This window comes from Myotis myotis, unplaced genomic scaffold, assembly GCF_014108235.1.
Source record: "Myotis myotis isolate mMyoMyo1 unplaced genomic scaffold, mMyoMyo1.p scaffold_m19_p_1, whole genome shotgun sequence".
NCBI lineage: Eukaryota > Metazoa > Chordata > Mammalia > Chiroptera > Vespertilionidae > Myotis > Myotis myotis.
This window is the reverse complement of record NW_023416313.1, coordinates 159,126,492-159,144,087: the sequence shown is the minus strand read 5'-3', so window position 1 is coordinate 159,144,087 and position 17,596 is coordinate 159,126,492. Positions and strand designations below refer to the sequence as shown.

Sequence of the window (17,596 nt, the reverse complement as noted above, 5' to 3'; positions counted from 1 at the left end):
CTATCTCTCTCCCTTCCTCTCTGTAAAAAATCAATAAAAATATATTTAAAAAAAAAAAAGAGAGAGATCCTAGAGAGCTAGGCTGGCCTTTTGTCATGTGAGGATACAATCAGAAGCATGCAACCTGGAATAGGGCCCTCACCTGACCATGCTGGCTTCCTAATCTCAGATTTCCAGCTTCCAGAACTGTGATAAACATCTGTTGCCTAAAAGCTTCTCAGTTTATGGTATTTTTATTATAGCGGCCCAAATGGACTAAGACAGGGAAAGAGCTCCCAGGAATAAAAAACATCAGTATGTAGGTGCTGAAGTAAAATAGAATATGACTGAGAATAAAAAACCATGATCTGTCAAAGCAGGGGTGGGGAACATCTGGCCCATGGGCCATATAAGGCCTGTGAAATCATTTGGTCTGACCCTGCCAGGCATTAGGGACGAGTTAATTAAATGTTTGACCAAATATGAGCAGGCTAATTTTTAAGTTGATAATTGTGTATGGTGAATGATGTTATAAATATCCAAATGACCCTTGGCAAAAAAAGTTTCCCCACCCCTGTTTTAAGGAAATAAAAGAAATTCATTGTGCCTGACATAAATATAACAATGTAAGAAGAGGCAGGAAAAGGAGGAAAAAAGAGCTTTACAGGTTATATTAAATATTTTGGTCATTAGTCTAAGAGCAGTAGGTGCATGATCAGATTTCCAACAATCATTATAGCTACAGAAGGAGAATGAATTGGAGAGGAAAAAGGGAAGATCCAGAAAGACCATCTAGGTTAGAGATGACGATGGACAGAAGAGGCAAAAAAAGTGGATTAATATTAAGTTAAAATCAGTCTTATTAATGATTTAAATATACCTGGTAAGGGAGAAAGAGATATAGAGTGATTCCTAAGTTTTAATTTTGTACCTGAATGGAAGTTGATGCTATTCACTGAGAAAAGGAACTTTTCAAGAGAGACATGTTTAGAGTCTAGAAGAATATAAAGATCCTTAATTCCAATTTGGCCATGTTTACCCATGGTTGGCTATGATGAAATTAACTGTTTCAAGAGAAAAGACCTAAAGATACTAACAGACAAATCCAACAAAACAGCTAGTACTCTCTCCGGTCACCATATAGTGATGTCTACCTACTCTGATGAGCCCACCAATATATACGGACTTCCAATTAACTTTTAGATTAACTGAAGTACAAAAATATAGTCAAGAGTCACCAGCTATTAGAGTAAATTCTCTATCACAAAAGACACAGAAGAAAGGAACTCACAGTAAATAGATTTGAATAGCATATTGATCAATATTTGGATAGGCAAAATTTCTACTGTACAAAGGGCACTTTCATTAGCTGAATTTTTAGAATATATATATTTTTACTGATTTCAGAGAAAAAGGGAGGTGGATAGAGAGAGGAAAACATTGATGAGATTGGCTGCCTCCTGCCCACCCCCTACTAGGGAGCGAGCCCACAACCCAGGCATGTGCCCTGACTGGAAATCGAACGTTGACCTGGTTCATGGGTCCGATGCTCAACCACTGAGCCACACCAGCCAGGCTGAATTTTTATTTTACTCTTTATCTAATAAAATAAAAATAAAATTCTATTCTCACTAATTGAGGTGACCACCTCTTCTAAGAGTTTCAGTAGTGCTTTAATGTTAATAGTTATTATATTAAAATAAAGATTTGAGTTTAGCCATAAAGTTTTCTGCAGAATTACCTTACTTTTGCTACTCACCTACTGGCTCTCCAAAAGTGATGGTGAGTTCTACTGTGTCATAAAGAAAGGTGAATACAGCTTGATCATCACTCCACTCAATGACATCCCATTCAGACAAGCTGGAGAGATAAACAAGTCAAAAAAATTTGTTTTTAAGATAAAAGAAGAGAGTTAACTTCAGATACCACCCAAAAAGTACCAGCAGCAGCTGCTAGTTTTTGACTGGATTGGGAGACAACTTATTTATTTATTAAATATGTTTTTATTGCCTGGCCAGCATGGCTTAGTAGCTGAGTGTCAACATATGAACCAGAAGGTCACAGTTCAAATCTTAGTCAGGGCATATGCTCAAGTTGCAGGCTCTACCCCCAGTGTGGGGCATGCAGGAGGCAGCCAATCAATGATTCTCTCTCATCATTGATGTTTCTCTCTTCCTCTCTGAAATCAATATCCTATATAATAAAAGGGTAATATGCAAACTGACCCTAACAGCAGAACGATTGGTCACTATGACACACACTGACCACCAGGGGGCAGATGCTCAATGCAGGAGCTTCCCCTTGGTGGTCAGTGCGCTCCCACAGGGGGAGCTCTGCTGAGCCACAAGCCAGGCTGACGGCTGCCAGTACAGTGGTGGTGGTAGGAGCCTCTCCCGCCTCCTCAGCAGCGCTAAGGATGTCTGACTGCAGCTTAGGCCTGCTCCCTGCTGGCAAGTGGCCATCCCCTGAGGGCTGCCGGGCTGCCTGAGGGGTCCCAGACTGCGAGAGGGCACAGGCCGGGCTGAGGGACCCCTGCCTCGAGTGCACAAAATTTTGTGCACCAGGCCTCTAGTATATATATATATATATATTTAAAGTATATGTTTTTATTGTTTTTAGAGAGATAGGAAGGGACAGGGGAGAGAGAGAGAGAAAGAGAAACAAACATCGAATGGCTGCTTCCTGCATTCCTCCTACTGGGGATCAAGCCTGCAACTCTGGAATGTGCCCTGATTGCAACCCAGGTATGTGCTCTGACTGGGAATTTGGTGCATGGGATGAGGCTCAACCAACTGAGCCATACCAGCCAGGGCAGAAGACAACATTTTAAAAATATGTTTTTATTGATTTCAGAGAAGGAGAGGTAGAGAGAGATAGAAACATCAATGGTGAGAGAGAATCATTGATTGGCTACCTCCTGCACACCCCCCTACTGGGGACTGAGCACACAACCCAGGCATGTGCCCTGACCAGGAATTGAACCATGACTTCCTGGTTCATAGGTTGATGCTCAACCCCACTGAACCACGCTGGCAGGGCAGGAGACAACATTTTAATTCAAATATTGTGAATGTACAAAGACGCTTTTGAAAGAAATAAGCAATATTTTAAAATTTTAATTCCACAGCTCTCTCATATTGTATATGTTCTTTCTTTGTTTTGTTTTTTTAATTTTATCTTTATTGCTGAGGAGATTAAAAATGGCAGTAGAGTAAGTGGATGCTGCACCAACATGCTCCCAGAACCAAATTGAAATTGTAACTAAAATACAGAAAAACTTCCTGAAGAATAATTGAAGACTCGCTGGAGAGAACCCTGATAACTGAGGATGGAAAGTGAAGACCACATAGAGACTGGTAGGAGGAGTGGAGGCGCAAAAGGGCTGGCCGGGCTCCCACAAACAGCAACTAAAGTTCTGGAGAAATATCTCAGCTGGGGGGTTTGCCATTGAGAATTCTGGAGTCTAATCCCAAAGCAGGGCCACCTAGCAAAGAGCACCAGAACTGAGAAAGGTACCCACCTATTTTTATTATTGAAAGTATTACAGATGTCGCTCTTTTTTTTCTCACCTTGTATACTTTCAACTTAGTATTGAGTACATTAACTGTTTTTGAGGCTACATTGGTTAAAAACAGTGATACATACTACAAAAACATGTCAAATGCTTTATCTAGTAGGTTTAGACAACCACAAAGGCACAGGATAAAATGCAAACTAATGCCACTAGTTTTTCCTTACCTCAACTGATCCAGCAGCTCTTCAGTTGTATTTGTTTGTTTTTGCATGAAGTCTATTTGAGCAAGGGTCTGCTCTTTCTGTACCTCTAGTTCTGAGAGATTTCTGCAAAAAAAGTATTCACAGAAAGGTAAGTCCATTGTTAGAGAATTCATACTCTATTAAAATAAAAGGTTTATGACAAGAAGTTACATGCTAGATGGCTCCCCAAAGAGGTGAATGGCATCCATTTTTGCATTCTCAAATGGGTTTTTAGAAAGAGCATTAATCTAGAAACATAGGTCTATTTAGGAAAGGCCTAAATCAATGGCTCTCAAATTAGAATCCATAAAGATACCCTTAGGGTTTCTCATGTTCTTTGAGATTATTAAAATTTATATTTTCATTTTTATAATAAAATATAAGCATAATGCAGATTATGAGATTGCCTACCTTAAAACTGAGACATACCATAATTTCAGTGCCTTCATTTGGTTTAATTTAGTTTATTAGATCTAAATAGAACTGATGCTTTATTAGTCATTTTGTTAGCATCAATTTAATTTCACCCAAACAATATCACCTGTCAAATTAATGTTATCAACTGTAATTTTACTGTTTTGTCATTATTTATATTTGATCTTAAGTCTTTTAGTTAAATAAAATTCATGAGTATAAGAAATATACACCTCTTTTTATACTTACTAATACTTACTTAAGTATACTATAAAAATAGTTTAATGCTAGGTTTATTTCCTTTAAAAGGATCCTGAGCCCTGGCCAGTGTCGCTCAGTTGGTAGGAGTGTCGTCCCATACACCAAAAGGTCTTGGGTTCAATTGCCAGTCAGGGCACATACCTGGATTTCGGGTTCAATCCCTGGCCCCAGTCGGGGCTCATGTGGGAGGCAAGCAATCAATGTTTTTCTCTCATATCAATGTCTCTCCCTCACCTCCCACCTTCCTGTCTCTCTAAAAATCAATGAAGCCGAAACCGGTTTGGCTCAGTGGATAGAGCGTCGGCCTGCGGACTGAAAGGTCACAGGTTCGATTCCAGTCAAGGGCATGTACCTGGGTTGCGGGCACATCCCCAGGGGGTGTGCAGGAGGCAGCTGATCGATGTTCCTCTCTCATCGATGTTTCTAACTCTCTATCTCTCTCCCTTCTTCTCTGTAAGAAATCAATAAAAAATAAATAAATAAATAAATAAATTAATTAAAAATTAAAAAAAATAAGATAAAAATCAATGAAAAAATATCCTCGGGCCGAAACCGTTTTGGCTCAGTGGATAGAGCGTCGGCCTACGGACTGAAGGGTCCTAGGTTCGATTCCGGTCAAGGGCGTGTACCTGGGTTGCGGGCACATCCCCAGTGGGAGATGTGCATGAGGCGGCTGATCGATGTTTCTCTCTCATCGATGTTTCTAACTTTCTATCTCTCTCCCTTCCTCTCTGTAAAAAATCAATTAAATATATTTAAAAAAAAAAATATCCTCGGATGAGGATTAAAAAAAAAACAAAAAACCTGTTATTATTCAAACTTGAGAAATACTGCTTTGAAGTAATGCCCTGTCAACAATAGTGCTTAGAAAATATTGACAACCCCGGGGTGAAGGTCAAAGCCCCGAGTCAGCCTTAGTCAATAATCATGTTCCCAATCTTATCAGGGTAGAAAGTCATTTACCCTAATGAAGTTTTGCATATTTTTAACACTCAAGAAGGCTGACCTTTGAAGCTTTTCTTCTTCTGTTTTCAGCTGTTCCAGTTCTTTGAAAAGAAAAATAAAAACAAATCTATCAGAGTAGACACACTAAAATGTTGCTACAAAAATCATCCATTTATTGAAAATTCTAGCTCAATTAATGTCACCTAAATAATCACAGAACAAAAGGGTGTGTTCCCCCATTTATCTTTTTGATTAATTCAGTTACCTTTCTCTGCAGCTCTCATTTCAGAATCCCATTCTTCCACAGGATTGTCTTTCTCTTCATTCTCTAAATTCTTACTTTCTAAAGTAGACAATGTGCATTAGAATAACCCAGTCAAAAATAATTTAAAAACTGGACATGAAAAGAAAAATGCTTCTAAAATGATTTAAGAATATCTGACAAACACTCATCTTTCCCCCACCTTTCCTTGCCAATAAAGCACTGAGACATAATTTCATACAAAAACTTGCTTCTAGTAGCAGACAACTGAACTTTGAGCCAGATAGCAATGATCTCCAGCAGCAGCTTTTCAAGGACCATTCTGAATTGGAAATTATATAAATTTGCATAATCAAAATTATTGTTAGGCAACCCTAACAATAACCCTGTGGACTAAGCAAGAACAGATACTGCATGCACACACATTTAAAATTTTTTATTTAATTTGTTTCTCAAACCTTGGAGTCATCCAGTAATAGTGTCAATAATGAAGGAAAAAAACCCACAAACACACCTTGGAGTCATCCTTAAAATTCCGTTCTCTCCTCCCAATCCAAACCAAGTCTAGATTCTTACCTCAAAAAATTATTTTGTTGGATCTTTTTTTTCCTCCACCATCACCAGCTTTCCTTAATATAAGCTACCATACTTTGTTTTTTAAAAATTTGATTTGAGAGAGAGAAAAATATCAATTTGTTATGCCACTTGTTTATGCATTCATTGGTTGATTCTTGTATGTGCCCTGATTGGGGATCAAACCTGAAACCTCGGTGTATCGAGACGATGCTCTTAACCAACTGAGCTACCCTGCCAGGGTACTGTCCTGTCTTAACTATACCAGTCTTACTAGTACATTTACTCTTGATTTATTCAAATCCCAACTCTACACTTCAGCCAGTGCTTAACACCCTTCAAATGCCGGTTCACTATTCTTTAAAAAAGTCAAAATTCCTTAAGAGGACCTCTTTGGCCTGGCCCTTAGTGACATCTCCAGCTTTACCTCAGACAATGTTCCCGTTTGCTCATAGGTCACTGTTCAGCCATTGAGCTACACCAGCCAGAGCAAAAGGCTCATTTTTAAAATGGAGATAAGTTCATCTATTAAAAACAGATTACAGTCCTAGCCAGTTTGGCCCAGTGGATAGAGCATCAGCCTGTGGACTGAAAGGTCCCAGGTTTGATTCCGGTCAAGGGCACATGCCCGGTTGTGGGCTAGATCCCCAGTAGGGGCGTTCAGGAGACAGCCAATTAATGATTCTCTCTCATCATTTATGTTTCTATCTCTCTCTCCCTTTCTTTCCTCTCTGAAATCAATAAAATATATATTTTAAAAAAAATTGGCATCTTAAAAAAAAGAAAGAAAAACAAAACCAATGACCAATTGGATACCCACATCCAAAAAACCCCCAAAAAACCCAAAAAGAAACCACACACAAAAAAACAAATTATGGTCTAGGTCAGCGGTTCTCAACCTATGGGTCGCGATCCCTTTGGGGGTCAAATGACCCTTTTACAGGGGTCGCCTAAGACCATCAGAAAACACATATATAATTACATATTGTTTTTGTGATTACTATTCTTTAATTATGTTCAATTTGTAACAATAAAAATACATCCTGCATATCAGATATTTACATTACGATTCATAACAGTAGCAAAATTACAGTTATGAAGTAGCAACGAAAATAATGTTATGGTTGGGGGTCACCACAACATGTGGAACTGTATTAAAGGGTCGCGGCTTTAGGGAGGTTGAGAACCACTGGTCTAGGTTATGAAGAGCTTTCCAATTTGGGGCATCTCTTGTTGATAGTGTTATGAAGGAGTATAGTAAAGGAGCTTTAATTTGATCTAATTTAATATCTCAAGCTACTGATACAAGGCTTGTATAGTGATACCAGCAATCTGTACGAAAGGAAGCATTTAGATAAAATTAAATTTTCTTTTGAAAAAATTTCCAAATACTTTACCTATTTTCACCTGAGTGAGACAGTTAGCAATCTTCTTAAGTATGTTGTCCATCTCATCTATTTTTAACTGAAGTTTCTCCTTCTCATTCTAAACACACAATATTATAGACTGTCAAGTTAAAGTTCCAAACAAAACATTATAACATTATCATGTTTCAAACAGCTGATATAACTGCTATGTCTAAATTATAAACAAGGTTGCCGAAACCGGTTTGGCTCAGTGGATAGAGCGTCGGCCTGCGGACTGAAGGGTCCCAGGTTCGATTCCGGTCAAGGGCATGTACCTGGGTTGCGGGCACATCCCCAGTCGGGAGTGTGCAGGAGGCAGCTGATCGATGTTTCTCTCTCATTGATGTTTCTAACTCTCTATCTCTCTCCCTTCCTCTCTGTAAAAAAATCAATAAAATATATTTAAAAAAATAAATAAATAAATAAATTATAAACAAGGCAGATCTTAAAATGAAGGTCAAAGTTGCCAGTCTAGACTTAAATTTTACTTAAAAAAAAAAAAAGAGTTTATTAAATAATGTTCTATGGTCAAATGAATATGGGAAACACTGGCCCAATAGAATTATGGTATTTTTTTTCTTTTTAGACTTTTAAAGAAAGACATTAATATGGTATCTATTATAATTTCTCTAAAGGGAATATTACATGTTACATTTCCCAGATTTGTTAATAGAAAGTTTATAAATAGGGAACCTTTCTTAAGGAACAATCATTTTGGGACATGCTTCTTTAAACACATACACAAACGTACACAGCTAGGTATGAACTATATGGAAAATAATACGAGAGTATAGTCCTTAGCAATGAAAGATCAGAATCCTATATTGTTTTATTTCGATATGTATAATGGATAACAAATTTGAGATAAGAAATAGGCCCATATTAGTAAAATTACCATAAAGTAATTTTAACACATTAAGCGCCCTGACACTATACTTTCCATCCAGAAGACAAAAGAGTTTGGGCACTTAACATGTTAATAGATCTTTCTTTCTATGTTATTAACTGTGTCAAATTACCTGAGCTGACTGTACCAGTTTGCTATAGAGAGTCACTTTTCCTTGGTGAGTGAAGATTTTAGTCATCTTGGTAAAATGTGATTTTATTTTGTTCAGGTAAATTCCAAAGGCCTTCAGCTGTAAGGAAAAGTCAAAGGCTACAATGTACTAAAACAAATGAGTTGAAAAAGCAAATGATCTGAGAAGGCTGGTTCAGATGATACACACTAAGCTTTGCCCATTCTAGACTCTGATTCCTAAGACAGGGCATTTCTCATTTGCAAATTTAATTCCATTTAATAGTTTACAAGCACAACCAAAAATTTTAATTTTGATTCCTGCTTTTAATTCACTTTATTTATATTACAAATTTAAAAATGACAGGCTCTTAATAAAACTCTTTTAATATAACAGGGCACATATGAAATGAGTACCTTATTATTTGATAAATTAAATCTTTCCTCATATAAATCTAAGTGAAAGGCAAACTAAATAAACTTCAATTATATTTCATATATTAAATTGATAATTTCAGGTTTGAAAGAATTATGTATTAACAATTACTCATGTATACTTAAATAAATCCTTGGTAACATATACCTGAGAAGTAAGTTAAAGAACTCATTACTAATTACCAAGTAATAATTGTCTACTTCATAATAAGAATTGTTCAAAATGTCTATACTAATTCCCATTCAGAAAATGACACAAACATACCTCCTCATCAGAGCAATGTCTCATTTTCCCCCATAAGTTCCTGTTTACATCAGTCAACAGTTTATCTTGGTTCAATACAGAAAGCTTTAATCTAAAATACAGAAAAGTTAATTAGCATAGAGTTCAGAAGTCGGCTTCAATGAATCAACTCAGATTTACAGGCATAGTAGATCTTCTTAGTTCTTTTTCTACATTAAAAGAGGGGAATTCACTAAAGAACAGTGACCAGCCTTATTATTTTTCAACACTTGTAGAACAGTTCAAGATTATGAATCAAAAAAGCTTCTTGCCTGGCTGGCATGGCTCAGTGGTTGAGCGTCCATTCCTGGTAAGGGCACATGCCCAGGTTGCAGGCTCGATCCCCAGTGTAGGCAGTGCAAGAGGCAGCCAATTAATGATTCTCTCTCTCCCTCTCTAAAATCAAAAAAATCATATTTAAAAACAAAACAAAAATTCTCACAAATAGAATTCTCAGCCTAATGTTATCAGCATCAGCTTTTTCCAATATGAAAACATGATGCTAATAAAGAATCTTTAAGACCTGTCAATGCATAATTGTGATGTTATTTACTTTTTTTGTTAATTCTCACTTGAGGATATTTTTTCCATTCTTTTCAGACACAGTGGAAGGGAGAGAGAAAAGGAAAGAGGGAGGGAGAGAGAAACATTGATGCAAGAGAGACACGTGGACTAGCTGCCTCCTGCATGTGCCTCGACCAGGGTTGGGGAGAAAACCCGCATCCCAGGTGTGTGCCCTTGACCGGGAATTGAACCCAAGACCCTTTGGTGCACAGGCCAGCACTCTAACCACTGAGAGACACCCGCCAGAGCTGTAACTAGCCTATATAATAAAAGTCTAATATGCAGGTCGACCAAACAGCAGAATGACCGGTGGAATGACCAGGGGACAGACGCTCAATGCAGGAGCTGCCCCCAGCTTGCAGGTCCCAGGCCAGCCAAGGTGGGTGCCAGCGGGGGCCCCCAATTAACCCACTGGTCGCCCCACAGATGGGTCCTGATCGCCGGCCAGGCCTAGGGACCCTACCTGTGCATGAATTTCATGCACCGGGCCTCTAGTTATTTTAAATAAAAGTTCTCAATTCAGTTCAAAGTCCTATCTCACCTTTACAGAATAGCATGTATAAAAGTAGCAAAGATATATATTATTAATCTTTTGTTAATAAGCACAAGAAATAAATCTCTACCAGAGTTCAAAGATATTATATACAGGCATAGAAGTGCAAAATCAAAGAGTAGACCACATCTAAACAGACTATTCATTGTATTTCATTCAAAATAAAACATTCTCAAACAAATTATCAGATGCCCAACTCATTTAAACAACATGAAGAAACTTGTCTGTCTTGTTCAGTGAAGAACCCCAGTACCTAAAATAGTACCTAGACTTAACATATAGTAGGTGCTCAATATGTACATTTATTAAATAAACAAGCCATAATCAGGCAAATCTGCAGTATAATAATTTAACAGCATCTAAAGTCTCTATTTTTAAAAATATATATATTTTATTGATTTTTTACAGAGAGGAAGGGAGAGGGATAGAGAGTTAGAAACATTGATGCGAGAGAAATATCGATCAGCTGCCTTCTGCACGCCCCCTACTGGGGATGTGCCCACAACCAAGGTACATGCCCTTGACCAGAATCGAACCTGGGCTCCTTCAGTCCGCAGACGCTCTATCCACTGAGCCAACCCGGTTAGGGCTAAAGTCTCTATTTTTAAAACTACATACTTTTCTGTTTGTTAGACTGGTTCAAATTTAGTTGGCTAGTTCTACATAAGTATGATATAAACATTATTTTGGGTTGCAAGTCCTGCCCTATCTTTGGGAATCTAGGTACACTGTATCAAATTTGTAAACTAGTCTGCAGCATCTATATATACCAAAGCACTAAACTACAGTCTGAGGAAAGGATGTTCTTTTATACATGCATATCAAAGGCAAATGTGATAAAATTATAAACCCTAAGACATTCCTGATTTTAAGCACTATATATATATAAGTCTATAAAGAGACATCTCTCTTTTGAAGAAGTTCTTTTGCAATCAATTTATGATATCATAATTTATTAATTATTGTTCACTGAGGACACACTTTTTGCTAAAAATGGCATGAAAACATTATATATACAATATTTTCTACTGTTCATATCTACCTGCTGAGTAGGTATTATTATTCCCAGTTTATAGATGTGGAAATAAAGGTTAAATGACTTACATCAGGGGGCCTCAAACTTTTTAAACAGGGGGCCAGTTCACTGTCCCTCAGGCTGTTGGAGGGCCGGACTATAGTTTAAAAAAAACTATGAACAAATTCCGATGCACACTGCACATATCTTATTTTGAAGTAAAAAAACAAAACGGGAACAAATACAGTATTTGTATTTGCATGTGGCCCGCGGGCTGTAGTTTGAGAACCCCTGACTTACATAATGTTACATAGTTAGTGTCATAGACAGGATTAAGCTTCGATCTGAAAGCCAAAGCTCTTTCTATAAACATACTGTACTACACCACCGATAATGCCATCAACTTTTTTCTATAGTGTTATTCTCATCAAAACCTTACCACACAGATATTCACCCATCCAACAAACACAAAAAAATGAAAACTTTCATACTCTTCAATCTTTTGGCGAAGAGCCTCACAATCTTCTCTATAAATCTGTATCTTGGGTCGGTAAACATATTGACTTAACATCAGATCTTCTGGAGTAGGTTGTGTGTTTATAGTAAACTGAAAAAAAAACAAACATCAGTCCCTTAAAACTGGTATTTTGAGAACAAATCATGTTTAAGAACTGTTTCAAGTTTCAGAGTGCCTATTTTTAAAAGTTCTACAAAGAAAAATGTGAATACTCTATTAAAATTCTTATACCCAGTAAAGCTGTAAGTTGGAATTTGAATTCAAGTCTCTGACATCAAAGTCCATTTTCCACAGATGTTTAGGGAACTATATGTTCCACTCACATGGGATTTTAAGTGATTTTAAAATGGCTATGTGCTATTTGTCAATTATACCTCAATAAAGCTGGAAAAAAATAAAAATAAAATGGCTATACATTATTTGAAGTAAATCAATACCTAAAAATACATTAGCTTTACCATTTATCTGCATTGTCTTCCTGCCTTTTTATGTATATTATTTTATTGTTCTAATTTCTTAAAGTATTAATAATTCCTTTATTTTTATTATTTTTTAAAATCTTTATTGTTGAAAGCATTATGTATGCCCCTTTTTACCCCATCAACCCCCTCCAGCCCACCCTCACCCCCCATCCCAGGCTCTCACCACCCCACTGTCTGCATCCATGGGTTATGCATACAAGGTCTTCGGTTGATTACCTCCCACCCACCCACCCTCCCCTGCCTTCCCTCTGAGATTCTACACTCTGTTCCATGCTTCCATGTCTCTGAATTCCATTCATCAGTTTATTAATTAGATTCCATATGAGTGAGATCATGTGATAACTGTCTTTCTCTGACTGATTTATTTCACTTAGCATGATACTATCCAGGTCCCTCCATGCTCTCTCAAAGGGTAAGAGATTCTTCTTTTTTACTGCTGCATAGTATTGCATGGTATAAATGTACCACAGCCCTTTTTTTAAAAAAAAAAATATATTTTATTGATTTTTTACAGAGGGGAAGGGAGAGGGATAGAGAGTTAGAAACATTGATGCGAGAGAAATATCGATCGGCTGCCTTCTGCACACTCCCCACTGGGGATGTGCCCGCAACCAAGGCACATGCCCTTGACCGGAATCGAACCTGGGACCCTTGAGTCCGCAGGCTGATGCTCTATCCACTGAGCCAAACCGGTTAGGGCTACCACAGCCTTTTTATCCACTCATCTACTGATGGGCATTTGGGCTGTTTCCAGATCTTAGTTATTGTAAATTGTGCTGCTATGAAGATAATTCCTTTATTTTTAGACTCTCTTCTATAACATCTAGAGGCCCAGTGCACAAATTCATGTACGAGTGGGGTCCCGAGGCCTGGCTGGCGATCAGGGCCAGCTTGGGGGAGGGACTGTGGGAGGATGCTGGACGGCCATGGGGAGGGACAGCAGGAAGCTGCTGGCCAGTGGGGGGAGGGACTGTAGGAGGTTGGCTGCCGGCCCAATCTGGGCTGATTGGAGGCCGGTTGGCCAGAGGCAGGGGAGGGACCACAGGAGGTTGGACAGCCGCAGAAGGTTGTCTGTGGGAGAGTACTGACCACCAGGGGTGCAGCTCCTGCGTTGAGCATCTGCTCCCTGGTGGTCAGTGAGCGTCATAGTGATGGGTCGACCGGCTGTTCAGTTTTAAGGTCGCTTAGGCTTGTATATACATAGCCTAGAGGCCCAGTGCACGACATTCGTGCACTGGTGGGGGGTAGGGTACCTCAGCCCAGCCTGCACCCTCTTGCAGTCCGAGACCCCTCAGGGGATGTCCGACTGCCAGCTTAGGCCCAATATCTGGGGGGATCGGGCCTAAGCTGGCAGTCGGACATCCCCCCTTGCAGTCTGAGGCCCCTTGCTCCTTACTGCCCACCTGCAGTGGAGGCAGGAGAGGCTCCTGCCACCACCGCTGCGCTCACCAGCCATGAGTCCGGCTTTTGGCTGAGTGGCACTCCCCCTGTGGGAGCGCACTAACCACAAGGAAAAGCTCCTGCGTTGAGCATCTGCCCCATGGTGGTCAGTGCGTGTCATAGCGACCAGTCGTTCCACCATTCGATCGATTTGCCTATTAGGGTTTTATTATATAGGAGATATGAGACTTTTAATTTCCTGTTAAGCTTAATTTTTGCTGTATGTTCCATAGATTTGGTATTAAATGTCCTCCCTTTGCTTTCTAAATAGTTTTGATTGCCTCTTTGATATAAGAATTATCTAGCCCAGCCAGCATGGTTCAGTGGTTGAGCAGCAACACATGAACCAGAAGGTCATGGTTCGATTCCCAGTCAGGGCACATGCCCAAATTGCAGGCTCAATCCCCAGTGTGGGGCGTACAGGAGGCAGCTGATCAATGATTCTCTCTCTTCACTAATGTTTCTCTCTCTCTCTCTCTCTCTACCTTCCTCTATAAAATTAATTTAAATATCTATTTTTTAAAAAAGAATTATTTAGAAGTGTTTCTTAATTTTTAAGAACCTAAAGAATGTTTAGTCCTTTTATTAGTACTAATTTTATTGGATTAAGATCAGATGACACGGTCCATAAAATCTCCATTTTTTTCAGTTTGTTAATGTTGTCATTGTTGCAAGGGCATAACTAATTTTTATAAATGTTCAACAGACTAAAAGGAAAAAATTCTTATGAAAGAGTTACACGGTTTTCTATTAATCTTTTTTAGTTTGTTGATTGTATTGTTCAAATATTCTATGATCTTACATATTTATTTTGAAAAATGTTTATTAAAAACTGCTATTTTTAGATTTGTTTAATGGTGGGAAAGAGCATATGTTCAGGAAAAAGTATCAAAAACAAAATAGATTGCAAGGAATGAGAAAATAAAATTTCACCTTATGAAAATCCATGACATAAAAAATACCAGTTTTTATGCTAACCACAAATGTATCTATTACAGGAAAACTTCTATAGGAAATTTTGCTTCCTTAGATTTTCTTTTTGTTGCTGAATAAATGCTTACTTTGATGCAGTTTAGTAAATAAGTACAATATATTCTAACTGAGGCAACTATTTTGCCAAGAAATTGCACTTACTTTGGTTGGGAGAGTGCTCTGTCGGGGTTTCTGTATCAAAATGTGGACTTGAAGAAGAATAAAGAATTCCTTTATTGTTATTCTCCCATCTTTGAGTTTCTGAGGGAAGAAAAAAAAAGTTTGCATAACCATTTAAGGCAGTGGTTCTCAACCTTCCTAATGCAGCGACCCTTTAATACAGTTGTTCATGTTGTGATCCCCAACCATAACATTATTTTCGTTGCTACTTCATAACTGTAATTTTGCTACTGTTATGAATCATAATGTAAATATCTGATATGCAGGATGTATTTTTATTGTTACAAATTGAACATAATTAAAGCATAGTAATTAATCACAAAAACAATATGTAATTTATATATGTGTTTTCCGATGGTCTTAGGCGACCCCTGTGAAAGGGTCGTTCAACCCCCAAAGGGGTCGCAACCCACAGGTTGAGAACCGCTGATTTAAGGTGAGCTCATTTTGATTTTAACCACCTCATTTGTTTCTAAACAGCTTAAAGTATTTTGCATATATTTGTGGAAATACTATCCAGCTATTTGTAAGCTGTACATGAACAGATTTTATCTAAAATTTATTTCTTAAGGTTATTCAGTAACAGTAGAATTGGGAAAAAAATAACAAAACTGAGTTCTTCTAATCATTATTTCTACTTCATATTCATATAATTAACTGCCATGTTGGGTCAACAGAGAAAAGAAAACTCCTCTTCTATATATTTAAAACATTTAATAACCTGGCTGGTATATTCAGTGGTTAGAGTGTCGACCCTCAGACTAAAGGGTCTCAGGTTCAATTCCATCAAGGGCACATAACTTGGTTGCAGGTTTGAGAGGCAACCAATTGAATATGTCTCTCTCAGTCGATGTTTCTCTCTCTTTCCCTCCTTCCTCCCTTCCACTGTCTCTAAATATCAATGGGAAAAATATCCTCAGGTGAGGATTAAAAATAAATGAACATTTCATACTTTTTTAAAAATTAAAAAAGAAAAAACAAAACTAGGAAATTAGTTGCATTAGAAATGAGAAATACTTAACATACCTCCTTCAAGCTCTCTTCACAAACAGCGTCTGTGAGAAACTGTGGTTCCATTTGACTATTGCGGTATGCTGGAAAGTAAGGCATTCAGGTGATGAACAAGTCAAAATTAAACTGTAAACTTAATTTTTTAGTTATCAATTAGGTGTATGTTAGGTTCATGCTTTTGAAGCTATCCATTAGGATCTTGTTGGGAAGACATCATTTGTAGGGCAAAGTATATTACAGTTTTAAAGCTCATTCAATATTTCTCTACTGAGTTTATAAGCCTCTTAAGGAAATCACTCTACCCCATGTTGTATTTCACTTCTCCATTTATTAAAATAACTAAGAATTAAATATGAATTATTTTATTTATAAACTACTTATATCCCCCCAAAAGCTTACACAAATTTCAAACATCTCTGAATTGAAATAAAGTTTTTATTAGTCAAGTCAATAAATAACTTCTATTAAAATTAACTTTCATGAACATCATCTTACTGCTGAAGTCCAGAGAGGTCCCATCAGCCTTGATTGAATCCAGAGAACTGCTACAACTAGATGGGGTCCTTCCCAGGCTTTTTATCAATACACTGTTAGCATTTTTATCTGTATCTCCTTCAGCATGATAAAAAGTCTGAAATTATCAATTAAGAAACAACATCAGGATAAAGGTATAACACTGTATACTTATAATGACTATTTGTTGAACACTAACAGAAATACTTCTAACATAAAATTTATGTATAATATAACTCTTATGAGATCCCTTAGCAAAGAATTCAAATAATTAATATACAACTAAAGCCTTTAGAGTTAAAAGTAATTTTAAAATACATAGAACTAACTTTTTGCAATATACTGTATAAATAAATTATTTCTCAGTTGTATCTAAGTAATAGCCAGATCCTATGAGCTATCAAATGTTGACCTACCCAATTATTCAACTACTAGCCAATAGAGTCAGGTCTACCACACTACAGAAAACCAGAACAGAATATTGGCTGTACAAGGTAGTCCTGGCTAGTGTATAGAAAAGAAACATTTCCAGGTTTCAGTGCTTTCTACACTTGATGACCAAGACTCATTTGGCTGAAGTCAAATCCAGTGTAAATCATGTGGTCCTGTTTCTATCATTTTAATCATTTGATTTTACAGCCTTAAATGTCATTTTCATCTGCCTACTTACATATATTTTTAAGGACATTATATTCTTTGTCTAAATGCTAGAATGTAAGTTCCATGAGAGGAGATTCTTGTCTATCAATTCCCACTGAGGCATTCCTAGCAACCTAAACAGTACCTAGGATATGGCAGATATTCAATATTGAACAAAATAGTACTAATTTTCATAGAATCTATTCAGTTATCTATATATATAAAAGCCCAGCAACTGGAATGGTGGAATGACCAGAACGACTGGTGGCTATGACACACACTACGGCAGCCAACCAGCCTGATCAAGGGCCCGATCGGCCCCCCGCCATCCCCAACTGGCTCTACCCCCCATCAGCCCCCAACACCCAGATCGGGGGTGGG

General features: G+C 37.8%; 1 protein-coding gene across 4 annotated transcripts in view; it reads right to left on the bottom strand.

Moving 5' to 3' along the window:
- KNL1 (kinetochore scaffold 1) overlaps positions 1 to 17,596 on the bottom strand; it is a 68,223-nt gene that overhangs the window by 4,922 nt on the left and 45,705 nt on the right. Inside the window, exons 11-21 of one of the 4 annotated variants that reach the window (XM_036297405.1) lie at positions 16,559 to 16,694; positions 16,079 to 16,146; positions 15,035 to 15,133; positions 11,953 to 12,068; positions 9,312 to 9,402; positions 8,616 to 8,732; positions 7,588 to 7,675; positions 5,621 to 5,698; positions 5,417 to 5,456; positions 3,718 to 3,819; positions 1,739 to 1,839 (exon numbers count right to left, since the gene is read on the bottom strand). In XM_036297405.1, coding sequence (XP_036153298.1) covers positions 1,739 to 1,839; positions 3,718 to 3,819; positions 5,417 to 5,456; positions 5,621 to 5,698; positions 7,588 to 7,675; positions 8,616 to 8,732; positions 9,312 to 9,402; positions 11,953 to 12,068; positions 15,035 to 15,133; positions 16,079 to 16,146; positions 16,559 to 16,694 — 1,036 coding nt within the window. Of the gene's footprint in view, positions 1 to 1,738; positions 1,840 to 3,717; positions 3,820 to 5,373; positions 5,457 to 5,620; positions 5,699 to 7,587; positions 7,676 to 8,615; positions 8,733 to 9,311; positions 9,403 to 11,900; positions 12,069 to 15,034; positions 15,134 to 16,078; positions 16,147 to 16,558; positions 16,695 to 17,596 lie in introns of those variants that run through there. The other 3 variants (XM_036297416.1, XR_004965796.1, XR_004965797.1) reach the window with 3 other exon arrangements.